Consider the following 20,798-nt stretch of genomic DNA (forward strand, 5'->3'; position numbering starts at 1 on the left):
GCAGAGTTTCTTCCTAAGTCTCCATTATTCCCTAATCTGTGTCTTGTTCTTCTGAATTTCTTCTTCCTAACCCTGTCTCCTGGCTCACAATTCCACGTATACATGTGCTAAAACCAGACGATGGTGTTTATTATGTCCTCAGTCCCCTAAGATTTACAATAAGTCATTGCAAATCTGATTGATCAATCTGTTGTTAAGTCCGAGAAAATATAGCAGTTACTTCCCAAGTTTGCTGTTTCAAACAGCTGATACTACATGGAAAACTTTGAAAAATGTTTTTAGAACAAATTGGTTCCTTAGAAACATTGTCAAGAGGCCAAACTAAATCCGAGTTCTAGGAATTGCTGTCACATTCAGTTGTTGGCTTTGGTGTGCAACCTTGAGTGAGTCCTTTGAAGAAGGTGTTGATCAGAACAGTGCCCGGTCTCCAAACAGTTCGCTCATCAGCTGCCTGACCCAGGGTGCACTATTAGGCCAGACAAGCCCAGGAGCATTGCTCAATCCTGGATGAACAAAGAGGTCAAATATGCCCTTTAGGAAGATCCTGGAAGAGGACTGTCTCTGAATTCCAGGAATTAGGGAGTGGTTTTTGATCAGCTTAAGTTGCGTCATTTTCAGACCTGAAGGCAGCATATCTAAAATAGGTGATTGCAAGCTGCTTAGGCCAGTTTGAATGTCATCACTCCAAGATAGCCCTGTGCAGGTTTTCTGAGAGGCATCTCCCTCTCCTCCTTCCTCCCTGCCCCAAACTGAACATAGATAAAGGCAGAATTCCTGGGCCACAGCAGGTCGTCCCTGCCGCACCCATCCACTGCAGGCCACTAAGACTGGGGGACCTGATCTTCATTCTCACATTGCAGATGGATTTCTGGGGACTTGTCCAAAAACAGCTGGGGTGGGAGGGAAAGAAGGAGCAATGTCCTAACCCAGATGGTTTCTAAACAAATAAAATGTTTTTCAAAGCTTTCCATGAGGCGTCAGCGGGCTTCCAAGTAAGTTGCCAGTCAAGTCGGTATCACCGTTGTCATCTGTCAGGCTGTCGCTCTGCACCACTCCCTCGGCTTGGTTTCCAGCCCCTACGCCTGTGTCTGTGTTTTTATTCTTTGCATCTGTGATTATGTGAAGAGGTAGCACAGTGGAGGGGGATTCAGGAGTGCAGCTCCCCTGAACACCTGGCCTATTTTAAGAGACAGAGAGAATCTGGGTCTGGAGGAAATGTGACCAGTAGACATTAGGCCCATGTCCTGGACTCTGATGAGCAGGAAAAGAAACCAGACTTTCCTTTCCGTTATTGCTTCAATACCAATCTTTCCCTGAAGGCAAAACTGATAACTCTGTTTTTGCTCCCCAAAGCATAAGTAATCCATCTTAATCTGAGACTGAATTGTATGGGACTTTTTTTGTTCTTATGGTGGTTTACTTCAGATTAATACTGTAGCAATGTCTGTCTTACATTGTTTTTCTGTATGTAATTTTCATCTCTCCCTGAACCAGTTGAAAAGCCTTCATCAGCTGCTGGAGGTACTGCTCGCTCTGTTGGATAAAGATGTCCCGGAAAACTGTAAAAACTGTGCTCAGTACTTCTTCCTTTTCAACAGTTTTGTACAAAAGGTAAATTACCATGTTTCTGGTATCTTTTCCTGACAACAGCAGTTCTATAAAAAAAATTTTATCCACAGAAAAATTTTAGACAAGGTCAAGTGAATTCTGTGATTTACGTGATTTTGTGAGTGTTCTTAAAAGTCATATTTGTGGATTGTACAACTGCTACTTGTAAAAGCTCGGAGAAGAGATAGGTTCAGTTACCCATGGATCGTAGAATCTGCATTAGACCCCTGTGTATTTAGTAGCCATTGCAAAGCTCGATGAAGCCTGAGAATTTTCTCAATGAGATTTTAGTTACAGTACTTTCTGTATGGAAGTTACAGCATTTTAAAATGTATTGACTCCTTCAGTTACATTTATGTCATTTAGCTCTTTTAAAACACGTTTTTCTCTGGACGGGAGTATAATTCTTATTCTCCATCTCTCGTGACAGCAAGGTATTCGGGCGGGAGATCTCCTCCTGAGGCACTCAGCTCTGCGACACATGATCAGCTTCCTCCTCGGGGCCAGCCGGCAGAACAACCAGGTAACGACCAAGGCTGCTTCCCGGCGGCCGGTCTGTAGAGCCTACTGCCTGCAGCGCCAGTCCCCGTGTGAGTGCCAGGGCAGGGCAGGCGGGCTCCGTCTCGGGGGCTCCGAAAGCCTGCAAGGCACGTGCTGTTGGGGTCCTTTCCCTCCTCTCTGGGGCTGTGAGCAAGGCTGTTTGGTTGGCGGCTGGCATGTCAAGTCACATGCTAACCACATGGCCAGAGGGGAGTAGTGGACTGGCAGATGGAAGATCTCTGTTTCTCTTTCTCTCTCTGTCACTCTGCCTTTCAAATAGTTTTACTTCCATTCTCAGGCAAGAAATTAAAGCCCAGAGATGCTAAGTAACTTGTTCCAAGTCACAAAATAAGGAAGACATGGGTAAAGCAGCGATTTCAAAGCCAGAGCTTTTCCCCTGTGTCTAATTGTGTAGGCGGAGTGGTCCTTTCTCGGGTAAGGGAGACAGACTTGCTGCTTGGGCCTCACTCAGCACCCGGTCGTGTCTCCCTGCTGCTCTTCCTCAAGTACTGATGCCATCGCAGGCTCTGGGTATTGATAGTGTGTGGAGACTTTATGCTGGCCCTTTTTCCGTGAAACCTCTTTCATAGCAAGGGCACCACTGACACCGGTAATTGATTAAATTCACCATAATTCACCTGCACATAGAAATTATACTTGGCATTTATGGAGCAGTTTCACTTTGGAAAACATTTTTACTTTTAATATTTCATTTGGTCCTCAACCACAAAGTAGGCAGAACAGGTAACATTATGTCTGCTATTACACAAAGAGGTCAGATGCTATTGTGATAAAGAACATAGCAGTGCATACAACACAGTGAGTGGCAAAGGCAGAGCCAGGTACCCTGCTCGCCACCCTCAAGGGCTTTGCCCATTGTACTGAGGTTCTTAAGCACTCGGGGACCTGAACCAAATCCTGGAATGGATTGGTTTTAGAATGTGAGCTGATATGTATGGGGGAGTCCCCTTTAGCTAACTTAAAACCTGTGACTGTTTTGCACTTTGACCTTTCCTGCTGTCAGCGCTGAAAAGTAACTGTGGCCCAGAAAGTCATGAGCCAGCAGATCCTCCCTTCTTTTTCATGTTTTTTCACCTAAAACACGAACGTCTGCTTCATCTCCCCTGGTGACAGATCCGTCGGTGGAGTTCAGCACAGGCCCGAGAATTCGGGAATCTTCACAACACAGTGGCGCTACTTGTTTTGCATTCGGATGTCTCTTCCCAAAGGAACGTTGGTGAGCTTTCATGTCTATGACGCACCCGAGGGGAAGGCTCTGGTTGGCAGCTGGATGGGTATTGCTTGTTTCTCATTTGGCTATTTGATATTTGAGGAACGCTGAAAATTTGTGTTTTAACTCGTGTTGAACTTCACCTTAGTTTTACCAGTTTGTCATGGAGAAAGTGAGTCAGTCACTTACCTGGGAAGCGGGAAGATACCTGAATATTTTTAGGAGCCACTGTAGGATTAACGACTGATTCAGAGTTCATTCATAGCGTGATTTGAGTAACAGAGAGCAGGAGCAATAGCCGGGTGTGAGGTGGAGTCTCACTGTGTGAACTTGACTGCGCCACCTCACCTTGCTGATCCTGAGTACGAGATGGAAATGTTAAAGACCATATTTCCCCAGGGGTCACAAGAATCAGTGAGATGAATGTGTAAGTGCTCTGTGCAGAGGGGATCTGTATGTAACGTGTGTCACTGTAGCATGTTTGGGTATCAGAGCTGGTAGGAAGTTGGTAGCATTCCTCGTTTTGTCACTGAGAACCAACAGTACAGTTGGCATTGACACAGCAAGCACCAGGGTGTCCTGGGTGACGCACCAGCATCCTCACCCACGTGTGTGCTGCATGTTCGTGCCGCTCCTGGGCCCAGCATGACCGAAACAGCAGCAGGAATAACCATGATGAAGCACAGCCCCTGGAGTGGGTTCAGTGTTCTCTGTGTGCCACCGTGCTGTGTTGAATTTACACAGCAACCAGTGTAGTGGTCCCTACTGTGGGTGAGGAACCAGGATGTAGCCGGCCTGGTGACTGCTCAGGGCCCACAGCTAGTAAGAGGCACAGCAGCCAGGGTGAGAAAGCAAGCCGCTGGCCCCCAAGGCAGGGAACCACATAAAAACCCAGAGTGCATTCTAACGGGAGAGCTGCTTGTGGACCCTCTAAAGAGACACTCGGGGGACCCTGGGCTAGCTATGACATAAAGTCCCTGCCTACACTCAGTTCTTCTTTTTCCCCTCCCCTCAATTTTTAGTTATTTCTTTGTTTGAAAGAGAGAGACAGAGATCCCGATCTACTGGTTCACTCCCCAAATGCCTTCGACAGCCGGGGCCGGGCCAGGTGAAGCCAGGAGCCAGGAATTCAATCCAGGTCTCCCACGTGGGCAGCAGGGGCCCAACTACTTGATCCGTTACCTGCTGCCTGCCTCCCAGGGTGCACATTAAAGCACATAAATCAGGAGCGGAGCTGGGACTCAGAGCCAGGCTTTCCCAGATGGGATGTGCACAGATATGTCCCAACTGGTGCCATAACCACTGTGCCAAATGCCTCCCTGCCCCCCTACCCCCGAGGCTTCCTCAACCCCGCTCATTTGTCTAAGTCGTAAATTCATACAGTTCTGTGAAAACAGCCTTCCATTGTGCAGCCTCATTTTCCTGGAAGATAAGGCAGCCCTTCCTGGCGGTTAAATTCTGCTCAACCTGGTAAGATTGGCCATTATTTGAGGACAGTTGTTTGAGGACCAAGTGTCTTGTCAGCTGCAGCTGTGGGCGTGTTTTCATCTTGTCTTGAGCGGGAGTCACTAGGATCCCACAGCTCCAGCCTAGGCATACATCAAAGCGAACAGGGCCAGGTTTCCTTGTGTCTGGCCTTGCCTCAGACCAAGGGGTTGGTTGCATGTGTGAATCTGTAGAGTCACCCACCTCATGGATGTCTGTGGCATGGAGTAGCACCAAGTGACACAGCTTTTGTTCCTGGGTCTCTCCTAAAGCTCCTGGCGTATTTAAACAGCGGCCTCCAATTAGCATCGCTCCCTCAAGCCCTCTGCTGCCCCTCCACGAGGAGGTAGAAGCCTTGTTGTTCTTGTCTGAAGGGAAACCTTACCTGTTAGAGGTAAGTACTTATTCTAAAGCCATTGTCTGCTATAGTTAGTTTCTCCTATTTGAGAAAAAATGCCTTTTGTTACTAGTTACATTTTGCAGGTTACTCTGCTGAAGAGGTTATTGATAAATGAAGAACTACTTTTTTCAGATTAATCTGTCTTCCTATGTATGTCAAAAAGTCACTCATAGCAGAGAGTATCAGTCCTCTGATGAGGAGCTGGGCCTGCAGGCCCGCCTGGCCCCAGCAGGAGGCAGCATAGCACTTCTCGGTCACACTGCTCAGCTCATTATCTGTCAGGGGTTTGTTCCCACCACCGGGCTGTCCCTCGTCCTGGAATGCCGCAGCTCTGACTACACAGGTTCTTCAGGCCCTGGAGTGTGGGAACCCGTTGCCCACAGCCTGTGGTCGTGGCACATGCTGAGTGGCCCTTCCGAGCCGCCACTTCCTCCCAGAGCTCCATTTTTACGGAGCTAATTTTCTGTTCTCTCTCCCATAACCTGATCTGCATATACCTGGATCTATGAACAGCGTGTCATGCTGGGTTTGTATTTTTTAATTATATCAGCAAGCTCTGCTTTGTGTCTTTTTTTCCTTAAGCCCTTAAGCTTAGCACTATTTTTTAGACGTATCAGTGATTGCTCTGATCACTGAGGAGGCATTTGCCTCTGAAAACCTGACGAAAGTAATGCTATCCCCCAAAAATGCACATTTGCATAAAATTGTGTGACGTTTCAGACAGGCATAGCACCTTGAAGGCTGACCGTAGACTCCAGTGGTGAAGACAGCCTGCCTCAGGGCCCTGGCAGCAGAGCGCCCACTCCCGCAGCCTGCAGAGGGGCCTGCACCAGCCCGTGCCACGAAGAGTGGGCAGCTGGGTGATCTCTTAAGCTGCAAAAAACAAGAGGTCACTGCCTGGACCCCGAGCCCTGGCCGCCTTCCTGTGTCCAGAAAAGAGGGGCTATTGCCCCCTCCTACCCAGTGCCCTCCCTTCCTCTCCCTCCTGTGGAGTCTCCCATCAGCCATCTGGTCCTCCTCTTAAGGCCAGTTGACGAGGGCCCCTTACAGTTTCCCATGTCAGGTCACTGATGTGAAATGCTCCTGGCCCTGCCCCCTTCTTTGAGCCCTACCACCACCCCTCCACTGCAGAAGGAAACCAGTTGCTGGTTTTTCCCCTCAGTCCTTTTCCAAATAGGTTCTGTCTACCCTACTCCCCAATCCCTGAACTATAAGTCAGTGCTTAAACTCCAAACCCTGAGTGGTCCCGTCTCTTTCCTGGGCCTACTGGCACCTGAGCTGGGAGGGCATGGCCCCATCTGGGTTTTTATAAATGTCTTCCTCAAGTTCAAACCTCCAGCTTATGAACCAGCTGTGTCTTTATTTTTTTAACTTGGTAAGCCAATACTGGGCTTCATGGTTAGGGAACGTCTATAATGTGAAACAACTTCTGTTGACATTTTCTCCCATTGTTGTGAATAACCCCAGAGTCATACTTTTTTTTTTTCCTAATTACTAAAACCATTCTCTTCCACCTGGTTTTACTGTAACCTTTGGAAAAAAGAATAGATGTCATCCCTTTAAAAAAAAAAAAAAAAGACAAAGCAAGCCTGCTTTGAGGTAGTGTTGCTGACTGTGTGTGTGAGTGGAGTGCGGTGTCTTCCTCCTGTGTCTCCCCCCAGGTCATGTTCGCCCTGCGAGAGCTGCCGGGCTCGCTGCTGGCGCTCATCGAGATGGTGGTGTACTGCTGCTTCTGCAACGAGCGCTTCTCCTTCACCGTGCTGCACTTCATCAAGGTGGGCGCACGCGCACGCTGCGCAGAGGCCCCGTGCTCCCGGGCGGCAGTCTGAGCTGCTTGCCTTCACTGTCTGTCCTAGTCAGGAAAACAGTGCAGGCTCATTTTCAACTGAAACAGAACTCAGAGCCCCCTATTCAGTGCTAATCACTGTGAACATTGTCTTGCTGTATCTGTTATTTAACCTGTTATTTCCTTTTATTTTCTATGCATGTGTTTTAGCATAATGGGGATTTCATTGTCTATGATTTTTGTCTTTGTTTCCATTTGACATCATAAGTATTTTCTCATATCATTAAGGTAATCTCTAGGTATATTTTCAAAGTACCCAGAGTATTTGTTTTATAAACTTTGTTTTCTTCATGTAGTGCATCTTAGCACATTTTTCTATTTCATAAGGTAATTTTTTGTATATTTCACTCAAAGCATATACCCCAGGACATTCTCATTTGCTTTTTCTTAGCTACACCAGCATATTCTGGAAAGCCCAGTACAATACCTACCTGTGAAAATGTGGGTCTCTTTAGTGACTTAAATTTTTCCCTTTGCTTTCTTCCTCTCTCCTTCTTTGTAATTTCATGGTAAAGTATCATGGAGTGTAGGAGCTGAAAGTACCTTAGAGGTTGTTTATTTCAGTCCTTAGAGCTGGCATTTAGGGAGACTGAGGCCCAAGGAGGAGAGGTGCTCACCCAAGGTCAGCCAGATGGTGGTAGAACTTGAGCTTGGATCTGGTGTTGTTGATTTTCTCCCCCGTGTGTTTCCAGTAAAAAGTTACTGGAATTTTAATGCTTTTTAAAAATATTTCAGAATCAGCTAGAAACAGCTCCACCCCACGAGCTAAAGAATATGTTCCAGCTACTTCATGAGATACTGGTAAGTCATAAATCTGATGCACTTGTATTTATTGGTTAGCATGTATTTATAAATAAAAAGTTAGATTTCCTGTATTATTTTTCTGTACACTTTGTCTGCATTTATTGAGTTCTTTTCACATCAGTGATATACTTTGTGCATTATTGATTTAGAGGTGAGCAGTCATAAAACTCACCTCCCAAGAGCTCAAAGTTTGGAGAAGCAGTCAAATAAGTGTAGCAGCAGTTAGCGTGTGAGCACAAAGGAGTACTGGGTGCTGGCTCACCCCTGCTGAGGCCTTACGCCAGATACAGCACCGGGCTGAGCACCAGGGTGAGCTTGTTCAAACCTTGTGACAGACTCCAGAGATAAACTGCTGGCCTTGGAGCTCCTCGGATCTTAGCTGTGTACTTGACACATGTGCTCCATTTTTAAGAGCCATGAAACTGAAATAGAATTGGTTGCAGGATGCTTTCCAGTTTCAGAAATGTGAAAAGCAGAAGAAAGATAAGTTATGATCAGTAAGATAACAGTATTATGGGAGAAGTGAGATTGAGATGTGGGAGTAGGAACCAAGTAGAGCTTTCAGGAAACCCAGGCCAAATCGCAAGTGGCTTCGGGTACCAATGCTAAGCACGTGGACTTTTCCTTCGGCCAGAGTTGCACACTAGGGCCGGGGCCCAAGTTCCTCCTGTATGCTTCTTTATTTGTGTGGTTTTGTTTGTTTGTTTGACCCAAACTGTATTTTTTTTTACATTTCGGATTCCATCCTATCTTGCAAAATGGGTGATCTCATTCCCTCACACGGCGGTCGCCTAGAATGGCAACTGCATGGCCCGTGGATGAGGCCTGTGCTCTCCAGTTTCCTTTTTGTCTGAGATTTAACCCACTTGGCTCATTTTGGTCATCTTCCCAGGCTCTGTAGGTGTGAAGTCTACAACCCCCATTGTCAGCTCTGGGACTTCATAGAAGGGTTCAAAGCAGGAGAGAGGCATGATCCAATTAGGTCTCTGAAAGAGTTGTTTTGGCAAATGAACTAAAGGAGAAAGCGAGGGGCCAGCCCTGTGCTGCAGCAGGTTAAGCCACTGCCTGCAATGCCAGCTTCCCACATGAGCACCAGTTCGAATCCTGGCTGCTCCACTTCTGATCCAGCTCCCTGCTAATGCACCTGGAAAAGCAGCAGAAGATGGCCCAAGTACTTGGACTCCTGGCTTTGGCCTGTCTCAGCCCTGGCTTTTACGGCCATTTGGGGAGTGAACCAGCAGATGGAAGATATCTGTCTGTCTGTCTGTCTGTCTCTCTCAATCTGTGTGTGTGTGTGTGTCTCTAACTCTGCCCTTCAAATAAATAAATAAACAAGGAAGAAGCAGAGTTGGGAATTGGAAGACCATATATAGGAGACTATCAATAATCTGAGTGTGAAACAACAAGGCTTCCAACAGGGAAGAGGCAGAGGGTGGAAGGGACAAGGGCAGATTAAGAAGAGTTTTAGAGCATCAATAGAATTTGGTGACTGGTTATAAGCCAATGAGAGAAACTAGCCCTAGGGCCCTGGAAAGAGCAGGAGGGACTGTGGTACAGAAGAAGCATTTATTAAAACAGTTTTGAGAAAATACATCTTACAATTATTAGGAGCCCGTCTTTCTGGCCCTTTGCCTTCCTTTGGTCCTAGTGCTTTTAGAAGCTTGGCAGATTATCACTTCCCAAGGGGTAGATCGTGTGTTGTTCATCTGATCAACTACAGACCCATATAGTTTACTGCATTGTGCCCAGTTCAGTGCCGAGAACCAGAAATGAAGCAACCAATGGGACCCAGATCCAGCCTGGTCTAACATGGTACATGTTAGAACCTGTGCAGTAGCAAAATGTAGACATGCTTTGCTAAATAAGTTAGAGATGAAGGGCTTGGGTCCTGAAGTACATGCCTCCATAACCCACAGAGCACTGCCAGAAGGGTTGCGAGGAAGGTGTATGTAGGAAATGGGTGGATCTTTAAAGATTAACAGCTTTTCATCTTGGTTTAAAATTTAAGATAGGTTTCAGAGATAGGGCAGTCGGTGCGGTATTTGTTTGTATTGGGTTTTGTTCCATTAGAAACTAAATCTCTTGTCTAGAATTGTAAAGAAGGCACCAGTGGCTGAAACCCAAGTTCTTCCATTTACCAACCTTTGCTTCTTTCCGTCCCTCCTTTCACAGGTCATTGAAGATCCCATACAAGTAGAGCGAGTCAAGTTTGTGTTTGAGACAGAAAATGGATTACTAGGCAAGTATGCCTGGCCTTCTGGGCGAGGGTCCAGTCACTGCCCCCCAGCTTAGATCCGTGAGCAGCACTGGAGAGTGGTTGGGCTGTTACGTTCCCTCATTCTGATCAGGAGAATTAAAATCCCAGGATCTCATTCCTGCCTTCAGTCAGTCAGGGGCCGCCTGGGTCCTGTGACCGAGGCAGGTGAGATTCAGGGGTGCTGTGAGATTCTTCAGCAGGTCGAAGGCCACTTTCTAAGGCAGGGAATCTTTCCTTCCAGTCCACAGCTACTGGGGAGGGAGACAGACCTCACACTCAGGACGTGGTCGTTCCACCTGGGGTGGGACTGTGCCCAGAGTCCAACATCCACTATAGGATTTTGTCAGAGCTGTCTTTTCAGAAGCTAAATTGACCTCCCTAAGCCTTTAGAAAAAGTTGAGTTTGAAAACAGTCTGACCCAGCTCCCACAGCCCCCACTTCTCCGGAGTCATCGCAGGATCAGGAGGGGGCCTGGGCTGCTGGCATTGCAGAGAGGAAATGTACGGCAGAAGGTGCTGCGGCCACACCTTCCAGGCCACGCTTCGGGTTGGTGCCTCTATCAGAGCAGCTCCAGGCTCTGAAAACTCTCAGCTCATCAGCGGCAGGGACTGAGTGTCGAGTGTCTGCAAATCCCTACAATGCAAGATGTATGTGTTGAATTGAACCAACAACATAAGTTTCCATTTATCCAAAAAAAAAAAAAAAGAAGTGTTGTAAACATCTTCCCTCACTAGCATGGTGTGTGGAGGAGGTCTGGCTTCTGTATGGGTGAATAATCAGCATAAATGTAGGTTCCTTTTCATTTCTCCTAAAAGCCAACCTCGACTACCTCACATGCTCTTCAGACATATTTAAAGTAGTGTTTTCCCCCTTAGAATTTGGCGGGTTCATTTGAGTGAGGCACTGCCATGCCTTTAGTTAAGTGACAGCTTACCTGTCTGCACATGAGAATGTCATTTTCCCGACGGGAGAGCCCGCTGCCGCCCAGGCCCACCTGCCTCTCGGCCTCTGCTGTGAGCCTGTCCTCTTCTCTCCCTCAGCTTTGATGCACCACAGTAATCACGTGGACAGCAGTCGCTGCTACCAGTGCGTCAAGTTTCTCGTAACTCTTGCTCAAAAGTAAGTACGGACTGAAAATGCAGGCAAGTAATGGTGCTTTAACTACAAGGAAAATATGACCAGGGGAAGTGGGCGGGGGTGGGGGCGGAGGACGACAAACTGCTTTGTTTGGGTGCCTAGAAAACCTAACTCAGGGTGTGCTTATACGAAAGGCACAGTGACCTATCGGGATGGGCTCAGAAGAAGGTAAGGAGAGACCAGGAAAACAGTAGTCAGAGTTGCAGAGTGACAGAGAGACAGAAGGAGCTCTTAGGCCAGGAACTCCATCCCGGTCTCCCACGTGGGTGGCGGGGGTCCCGGTACTTAGGCCATCATCTCCTCCTTTCCAGGCACATCAATGGGAGCCACAATGCTGACCCCAAGTTCCTGAATTTGAGGTCTCTGATTAATGTAGCCCAAGCACCAACTCTTTCAGCCTCTAGGTCCCTGACTTCACTATAACCTCTCAAGACACAGAGCCATTTCACCTGTAGCTGTCGGGCGTTCGTGGCTGCAAGCACTGTGCCGACAAATACTCTGTATTATCTTACTTAATCTTTGTAACAGCCTCATGAGGTCAGATAGTTGGAGTGCTTACAGATCACATGTGGCTTATGTGAGGGCCTTAGCATTGTAGCCCTAACACTTGCACACAGGCTGATTAAAAGTGAAGATTCTTTTCTTTAATTATGGTAGAACAGACATAAAATTTGCCATTTTTACTTGGTTTCGTATGTGCAGCTCAGTGGATTAAGTGCGCACACGCTGTGCAACTCGTCCCCACCATCCGAATTTAACATAATTTAACAGAACATAGAAAAGCAGAATTTAACAGCAGTAACCAATAATAAGCAGAGGGGAGTATGGAGCAGTAAGGAACCGTAGCGGATAGTCACGTGAGTGTGCTCACCCTTCTGGTGATGTGGGAGGACGTGAGGCGAGTGGTGCTGGCCTTGGGACGTGGCCTGAGGCTGCTCCTGCCCATCCGTCTCTAGGACACTTCTCTTCCAGAACTGCAGCTCTGTGCCCCAACTCCCCAGCTGCCCCTTCCTGCAGCCCTTGGTGTGACCGTGAGTGCTGCAGGTACTCAGAGAAGTAGGTCCTGCAGATGAGCATTTGTCTTTTTGTTAACTGACTGACTTCACTTAGCGTGATGTCTTCACGGTCCATCCATGCTGCAGCATCTGCCAGAATTTCCTTCCATTTTTTAAGGCTGAACAATAAGAGGGATCCCCCCAAAAATTCATAGAAAATGCATATTATGAGAAAACTGCAAGGGTTTCAAAATGTTCAGCACCAAAATAATCTCACCATGTAATTCCATTTTTCCATGAATTTTTTGAAATCTTATTTTACTGTATGTATATAGCACATTTTGTTTATCCAGTTTTTCAGTCGATGGACCCTTGGAAAAGTAAAGGTCTTAACACTAGAAGGAACCCTCGCAGATTGCCACGTGGCTGCTTCCTGTGTGACAGCCCAGAGTGGCTGAGCACACCACATTGCCTTCGCTGAGCCTCACACCTCGGCATCGTTACTGCTGGATTTATTTTGCTCCAGATTTTCACTGATTCTTGGGGACGGGAATCACCTTCCTTGGACTTAGACCAGAGTAAGAAAGTTAATCGGGCCGGCGCCGCGGCTCACTAGGCTAATCCTCCGCCTTGCGGCGCCGGCACACTGGGTTCTAGTCCCGGTCGGGGCGCCGGATTCTGTCCCGGTTGCCCCTCTTCCAGGCCAGCTCTCTGCTGTGGCCAGGGAGTGCAGTGGAGGATGGCCCAAGTGCTGCGCCAGCCGCAGCGCGCTGGCCGCGGCGGCCATTGGAGGGTGAACCAACGGCAAAGGAAGACCTTTCTCTCTGTCTTTCTCTCTCACTGTCCACTCTGCCTGTCAAAAAAAAAAAAAAAAAAAAAAAAAAGGAAAGTGAATCGGTTAGACTTAATCTGCTGCACTTGAGCTTCCTAAACAGACATAAATAGAGCCCAGTCACAAGAATGCATGCACACCCATTATGCAGATGTCACAGTACTGTGGCCACCAGTGGATTCGCTGGCTGGGCTTGATGTGGGCAGCATGCTAGCTCAGGTGTTTGCCTCTGACTGGGATTTGTGAGCAGTGCCAAGGCCACTGGTGTAGCCGATGTCAGCAAATGGCGCAGCCCCGATTCCGGTGTCCCTGCCTGCACTCCTGCATTCGTCAGTCACCGTTCACATGCACATTCACGGCCATACAGCGCCTAGCACTAACTCCAAGTATGGAGAATAGCTTGTAGATGGGAAGACGTGGAAAGGGGTGATCTCCAGGATCATGCTTTAAAACTGTCTCCCCCATCCTCTCATTTTTGCTTCTTCAAATCACAAAAATCAGAGACGAATTTGTTTCTATCAAGAGGTCCTTTACTGAGTGTACAGTGTGTTGTGGATTTGGGTTTTCTTTTTCTGTTTTGCATTCTAGTAGCACCTAGTGGCTGAAAGTTAGCGAGATGGCAAACTTCTCACTACACACTTGCTTCTTCCTGCCTCTTGTGGGTGAGGCATGTGAATGTATTACCAATAAAGAAAAATGAAAGTAGCATTTGTGTTTGAAAATCAAAGGTCCTGTAGGTTAAACAAGTGATTTACCAGGAAAGCATGTGGCTAATAAGAACACCCTCAATCACCAGGTGTCCTGCTGCTAAGGAATACTTCAAGGAGAACTCCCACCACTGGAGCTGGGCTGTACAGTGGCTACAGAAGAAGGTAACTGAATTTTGTTCAGTTGTGTTAGGTTCTGGTTACAACATGAGAATCAGTAATAGCACATCTCATCAGGAAAAATCTCTTGAACTTAATTTATAGACAGATCTCTCAGACCTCAGAAGTTTCTTTAGCCTAGTCAGTGCTGACTTCTATGCATTAAATCTGTACCCTGGGGCTGTCACTGTGGTGCTGAGCCTCCACGTGGAGCACTGGCATCCCATGATGCGTGGGATCCACGGTTTGAGTCCCAGCTGCTCCAGTCCAACTTCCTGCTGCTACACTGGGAAGGAAGTGAAAGTTGGCCAAAGCATTTGGGCCCCACCGCCATTGGAGACCAGGAATCTTTTTTAAAAAGTTTGTGCCATAACAGTTGTCCCCCTTTACCTTTTGAGGATACATTCAGAAACCCTCAGCAGATGCCTAAGACCATAGCTCCTAAAGACCCCTGCAGACACGGCGTTTTTCCCATGCATACACACCTGTGCTAAACTTTAATTTCTGTCTTAGGCACAGTAAGAATTTAACAGCAGTAACTAATAATAAGCAGAGGGGAGTATGGAGCCGTAAGGAACCGTAGCGGATAGTCTCATGAACGTGCTCACCCTTCTGGTGATGGTGGGGGGAAGTGAGGCGAGTGGTGCCCGCGCCGTGGCCTGAGGCTGCTCCTGCCCTTCCGAAAGCAGGGCAGGGGGAGGGTCGTCCTCTCCAGGGACGTCATCACAGTGCTCACAGGGCATGCGGTTTAACATTCGCCAATTGCTCATTTCTGGAACCTTAGTGTTTTCAGTGTGCAGGTAAGAAACCACAGGAAGCAGAACCGCAGGCAAGGGGTCTGCTGTGCAGGTGTCCTGTAGGTGAAAACGGAGGGAGAACCAGGGGAAGCAGAGAGCGGAGTGGAGTCTTCCCTGGAGGCCGAGGCAGGGAAGGACTGGGGAGACCGCATCTTGGACTCTGGTGTCTGCCGACAGAACCTGCAGGCTAACGGGGCTTCTTTGTTTCACCATCCTGGGTGGCCTGTTTGGCCTCCCCTCTCAGATGTCGGAACATTATTGGACACCACAGAGCAATGTCTCTAACGAAACGTCAACTGGAAAAATCTTTCAGCGAACCATCTCAGCTCAGGTGAGCGCTGTGTGTGTTCGTGTGCTGGGAAGTCCCTGCCCAAGGGAACTGCGGCCTCTGGGCAGAGAAGTGTGTGGCCACGGTGAGAGCAGGGACGGGCAGCTGCTGCGTTTTCTGCGGAGACAGCTGATGCTCACACAGGCGCATGTGCACGAGGTGCTGTCCTAGAAGGAGAGCGCGGGCGGACAGAGGGTAGGGTTGCTCCTGGGCTGCCATGAAAGCCTCGCCAGAGTCCCGGTCCCTGACGTTTTCTCCCTGTGTCTGTGTTGCCTGCAGGACACGCTAGCGTATGCCACAGCTTTGTTGAATGAGAAAGAGCAGTCGGGCAGCAGTAACGGGTCGGAGAGCAGTCCTGCCAATGAGAACGGAGAGAGGCATTTACAGCAGGTACAGCTGGGGGGCACGGTTGTGGGGGACAGGGCCGTGCCTGCTTCTGCACTAAGAGGCTCTGCCTCTGGTGACTGCAGCTGAGAGCGTGCCCACAGTGGCCACAGAGCTGGGCCGCGCTGTGGTCCAGAGGCTTTCGTGTGGCAGCTCAGACCCAGTTGGAAGCAGTCCCAGTGAAGCCACACCACAGCCGCTCGCCTGCAACTGGGTCACTTCCTCCTCCTGGCTTACTACGAGCCCCTCCTCTCCCGCCACCGGCCTTTCGGAACGTGGCTCCCTGCACGGGAAGTATACCTGCTTGCGGGGAGTCCGAGTACTTCTAAGCCTCTATTCAGGCAAGGGGAGGTGGTGGGCATTTGGCGCAGCAGCTAGGACGCCTCCTGGGAAGCCTGCATCACATATTGGGGCACCTGGGTTTGAGTCCTGGCTCTGCCTCTGATCCAGCTTCCTGTTGGTGTGTACTTTGGGAGGCAGTGGGTAATGACTCAAGTGAGGGTCCATTTTGGTTGCTATGACAAACTCCCTGAGGCAGGCTCCTTGACCAGGAGGAAGCTTGTTGTCTCCCAGTGCTGAAGACTGAGCACGCGCCGGAGCCTGCGTCTGCTGGTCACCATGAGTGCAGCGGGTGCAGAGAGAGCACCTGGGGAGCCAGCAGGCAGGAAAAGTCCCGGGCAGCTGCCACGTTCGTTCCTGACGGCGTGTGTGGGACTGCCAGGAGCGCCGGGACCAGGCCGCGCTCCTCCTCTGAAAGATCAGACCTCCCTCTCGATCACACACCGTGGGGCCCGCGCCTGGCCGGGGAGCTCTGGGGACACCCTGGGTCATACCCCACTCCCACACCTTCCCTGGCCCCTTCACTGTCCTTGGCACACGTAGGGCCCAGCAGATGAATGCTGCCGGAGCTTTCTCTTGGGTCCTCGTGACAAGCATGTGAGGGGGCCGTACCCCAATTTTGTAGTTGGGAGCTGGGTGTTGGGTGTGACGTGACGTAACTCCAAGGTCCCTTGGAGCAGTTTAGCTCATCACCTGCTTTGCCTTCACAGAAAATAAAAGCTGTCAGACGAGAGCTGCAGTGGCAGGTTCCCACGCTCAGAGCCCACTGTGCGTGTGCCTGCACTACCCCCGTGTGGGGAGAAGTTCGCCCCTGCTCCCCAAAAGCTACCCGCCTCAGTCCCCTCCCTCCTGACACAACTGCATGTTCTCTTCTTTCTCTTTTCTTTTCCTACATCTCTCGCCGTGACATTGAACTCTCGCCACCCTCGCGGCCAGGCCCTTTCCAGCAGTGGTTGAGTGTGCTCTCCTCTCCCCATGTCTTCTGCCCACAGCCAGCCTGTTCCGGGGTTATCTGAACCCTCCATCTGCAGCCTCTCAGTGCCCGGTCACTCTTTGGCCTCTTCCTGCCTGGCCCCTCCCTTCTCCCAGCAGTGGCGTGACCAGTGGCCTGTGTTTCCTGTCCTCATCTTCGTGGACTGATTCGGCCCCTGCATGCCTCTCCCCACATTTCCTCAATGTCCATTAGTCAAGTAACGCTTTGTTCCTCCTCCTGCCGGCCCCTCCCATGCAGCCTCCATGTCACTCCTGGTCCTCTCCAGCCCCATGGCACTTGGGAGGTCTTGAGACTGTTGTTAAGTGCACGTGGTGACAGAGGCAGCATTTAGATCTGGGAATGACCCAGGGCCCCTCCAGCAGGTACAGGGCCTGGCACAGAGTAGGCAACGGTGGTAGTCAGCCCATCCCTCTGCCTTATTGCGTGGCTCACCTGGAATTCTGGCCAGAGCCCGTGTAGCACTGTGGCTTCAGGCAAGACGTCACTGGGGTGTATCAGTGACTAAATGAGACCAGAGAATTGAAAGGTGAAATAGGTTATGTGTTACTATCCTTTAATAAGCCTTGATGGAGTTGCTAGGTGAAGACGCGCTTAAATTACAGAACCCAAATAAATGAGGCCACGTAGAAAACTCTGTTCTCCAACTCTCGCAGGGTTCAGAGTCTCCCATGATGATTGGCGAGTTAAGAAGTGACCTTGACGACGTGGACCCTTAGGGGGCGTGCCCGGCGGCTGTGGATGCTCAGCACCTTTAGAGACATTTGGCAGAGCCTGGCGAGTGGACGGGAGGGCTGCGTGACGGAGCAGCGAGCACTTTACCAGCGAGCGGGTGTTCCACGGGCGCTGTCTGGCGGTGGGAGGACGCCGGCCTGCGGATCCTCTGTCCCAGGGCACAGTCCACACCTGCATCAACACTTCTGTGACGATTTTAGGAAATAAAGTTGGTGGCAGACTTTTGTTACATGAACATAAGAGTGAGGGGTAAAGCCGTTGCTTTCTCTCTGATGCTACAAAAGAAATCCCTTTGGTTTTTATATTTTAAGGGAAAAAAGCAGGCTGCCTTTTGCTATGTGGGGGCAAATTTTTAATCTTGTGGTGACATTGAGTAGGAATATCCCGTTTAAAGTGATGTAAAGCGATGGGCTCGAGTTCCCTCCCGTGGTAAAATGCTAGTTGCAGAATGCAGGTTACACAGACCTCTGTATTTAATATGTCTCCCTGGGGTGTAGAGCTTCCGAAGGGTCTGGAAAAGTCCTGGCCAAAGCTTGGATCTTGATCAAATGTTGCCAGGACCAAAAATCGGGGAATTAATTAAGCTCTTTAAGGTATTTTTCTGATATAAAAGATTGCAAAGAGCAATAAAAAAAGAAAAAGCAAACCATGCCGTGTCCCCCAGAAGCACAGGGTGCACCCTGATGTCGGGCATAAAGGTCTGAGGTGTTCCCTAACAGACTTGACAGCAGCAAAGTACAAAGCACTTTAAGGTTTGACTTCATACAGTTACCTTTAATGCTTGGAGACATATTGAATAAACTGTAGTCTTAAATCATGTGATCTGCAATCATTGGCTTTTGCTTAAAACCTAATTACTGAACCCCTGGAGAGCAGTTGTATGCGAAGTGAAGTGTTTGCATTGGAAGACACCGCTGGTGAGTTCTGCAGTAATTTTAATGCAGAGAAGGAATTTGAGACATTGATTCTCCTCAATAGGACTACTAACAAGGAAACGACAGGTCTGGCTTAATATTTCTTTTCCTAGAAATAACTAGAAAACCATTGGACAGCCATCCATTTAGTTGTACTTCCCAAGTATAGCATCATTTACTTATTTCCAGTTAGATACCAGCTCCGGGGGTGGGGGGGAGGTTTACACCAACACACTTCATATATTTTGTACATTTTGTATTTTGAAATGCTCACATTCTCAGCCCTGTTTTGCCTTTAGTTGAGTGTTCTGCCTTACTTTCAGCTCACCATGTGCAGAACCGGGGGCCTTAGGAAGTGCCAGGTTGCCCCTATCGGTTAGACCTGCCAGGTCAAAGAGGCGCGGCCGGCCCCAAAGTGCCTTTTTGGTTGCTTTTGTGTTCTGCATGGACACGTGGCAGGGCAGACGGCACGGCTTGGCAGTGCCGTGCACTCCACAACCCAGCCACCCGGTCATCTCACCATTCAGCTTCCCAGGGCCCCCGCGGGCGGTGCCGGCTATGTGCCGCCCGTGGAAAAGAGGAGGGCAGCGTGGAAGAGCAGAGCCGGGACCGGTGGGGGCGCCTGGCAGGCCTGATGCTGTTGTGGCCATCGTGCAGGTTCTAGAATCGACCAAGAGCACGCAGACATGGTGTGCTGCGGCGACCCTCCCCGCCCTCCTGCCCGCACCCGTCCTCACAGAAGGGCCGTGAGGGCCGTGACACTGAAAAGCCGGCAATGATAGGTGTTGGGGCGTCATCGCTGGCAGCTGCACTCAGGAGCCCAAATTCAGGAGTGAAACGGTCACTCCTAAGTCCCCTTATTTCCTATGGAAACGACGCCTTCCGCCCCGCCTCCGCCGTCCTCGCCGGCCCCCGCGGTCAGCGCCGCACGCACGTGCTTTGCTTCACCTTGCCTGTGTCGTCGCTGCAACGCGCATCGCTTCAGCTTGCAGCTCACCACCTGGTTTCCGAGAGCTGCAGCCAGCCATGCTACTGATGCCGCCTTCTTCACGTCCCACGAAGCGGCACCTAGGGACAGGCTCACCTTGGAAGAGTTGTCATTTTTACTGCCAATTTTTTGGATGAAGATGTTTTTATAAATTTTCAAAATGGTCTGCAAATCGAGCAGGAATTGCACAAGTGACTCAATGCGTTGTGTCGGCAAGAAGCTCCCTAGTGAAGCCGGCCTTCGGCTGGCCCGTGCTGCCCGGCAGAGGCGTCCCCCGCCGCGGGCCTCTCCCAGAGGACTCCCGCGGTCGCTGAGAGCGAGAAAACACGTGAGGGTTGACCCTGGCCTGCCCGCCCCCCACCTCCCTGCTAACCTCAAGGTGTGTGCAGTTACCTTTCGAGCTTGGAACAAGCAGACTGGAATTGTCCTCTGCTACCTCTTGTGTACAAAATCTTGTTTATAAAATTTCAAAAGGAAGTAGGTAAACTAGGGAAGAACCGGAATTCTAAATTTGATTTGTGCGTGGCAGAGTTCTTAGCTTCTCAGAGTATAAAATAAATTTTTCAAAAACGTGTTGGTGTCTCCCTGGCATTTTTCTGTATACATCAGAATGGGGCCACGGGGTGGAGGTTCCGTGGGCCGCTGGCTGGCCTGGTGCTAAATGGCACTAGGGTTCCTTTTCTAGTCTGCTGATGGATGGTGGGAGTGGGCGTCCGAACTGGCTGGGGCGGCGGAGGGAGGCTATGGGGAAGCGTTCATTTTGTACCTAGGACAGGCACAGGAGAAGCCCCACAAATCTGCTGGTGCTCAGAATACTTCCAGGTTCTCAGCAAGTGCTCGGTTTGCTCCAGCATTCGGCAGACCCCGCAGGAGCATTCTGTAAGCAAGGCCGCAGCCCGCCAGTGAGGCCCAGGTGAGAGCCATGACAAAGTTGTTTTTATTTTTAAAATGCTACAAAGCCAAGAATAAATATCTTCACGTTGCAAAAGCGAAACCGGTCCAGAAAAGCTTCTTGCTAAGAAAGCGACAGAGAGCAGAACACAAAGATGTTTGGTCGGGTGGGGCGGGGCTGGGATGACCACAGCAGTGCCCAGGGGCCTCCACGTGAGGCCCAGCTCCGCTACTGCGCAGCTGCCTGGCGCCTGTGCCCCCCAGGCTCCCTGCTCCCCTTAAAAACGGGATGCCTCGTGCGGTGCAGAGCGTGGCTCAGAGCCGGCCCTCCGAAGGGCGGGCCTGCACGGCTGCACTGCCTGGAGGCGTGAACTTTATCTGGGGATGAAGTTTTTATCTGGCGGGGTGGTCAGGGCGGTCGGGGGAGGTG

The 20,798-nt window shown here is 49.8% G+C and overlaps 1 protein-coding gene across 7 annotated transcripts in view; it reads left to right on the plus strand.

Annotated features, from left to right (window-relative positions):
- Positions 1–20,051, plus strand: part of USP24 (ubiquitin specific peptidase 24) — a 153,630-nt gene extending 133,579 nt beyond the window's left edge. For 6 of the 7 annotated variants that reach the window (XM_089300564.1, XM_051856430.3, XM_089300565.1 and 3 more), the window contains 12 exons: positions 1,495–1,611; positions 2,039–2,131; positions 3,283–3,385; positions 5,137–5,258; positions 6,926–7,039; positions 7,846–7,911; positions 10,087–10,153; positions 11,212–11,290; positions 13,932–14,007; positions 15,043–15,129; positions 15,406–15,516; positions 17,497–20,051. In XM_089300564.1, coding sequence (XP_089156690.1) covers positions 1,495–1,611; positions 2,039–2,131; positions 3,283–3,385; positions 5,137–5,258; positions 6,926–7,039; positions 7,846–7,911; positions 10,087–10,153; positions 11,212–11,290; positions 13,932–14,007; positions 15,043–15,129; positions 15,406–15,516; positions 17,497–17,559 — 1,098 coding nt within the window. In that variant the 3' untranslated portion in view covers positions 17,560–20,051. The remainder of the gene's footprint in view (positions 1–1,494; positions 1,612–2,038; positions 2,132–3,282; positions 3,386–5,136; positions 5,259–6,925; positions 7,040–7,845; positions 7,912–10,086; positions 10,154–11,211; positions 11,291–13,931; positions 14,008–15,042; positions 15,130–15,405; positions 15,517–17,496) is intronic. The other variant, XM_051856428.3, reaches the window with a different exon arrangement.
- Positions 20,052–20,798: the final 747 nt, after the last annotated feature.

This window comes from Oryctolagus cuniculus, chromosome 7 (genome assembly GCF_051225735.1).
Source record: "Oryctolagus cuniculus isolate XC-2025 breed Fujian yellow rabbit chromosome 7, ASM5122573v1, whole genome shotgun sequence".
Taxonomy (NCBI): Eukaryota; Metazoa; Chordata; class Mammalia; order Lagomorpha; family Leporidae; genus Oryctolagus; species Oryctolagus cuniculus.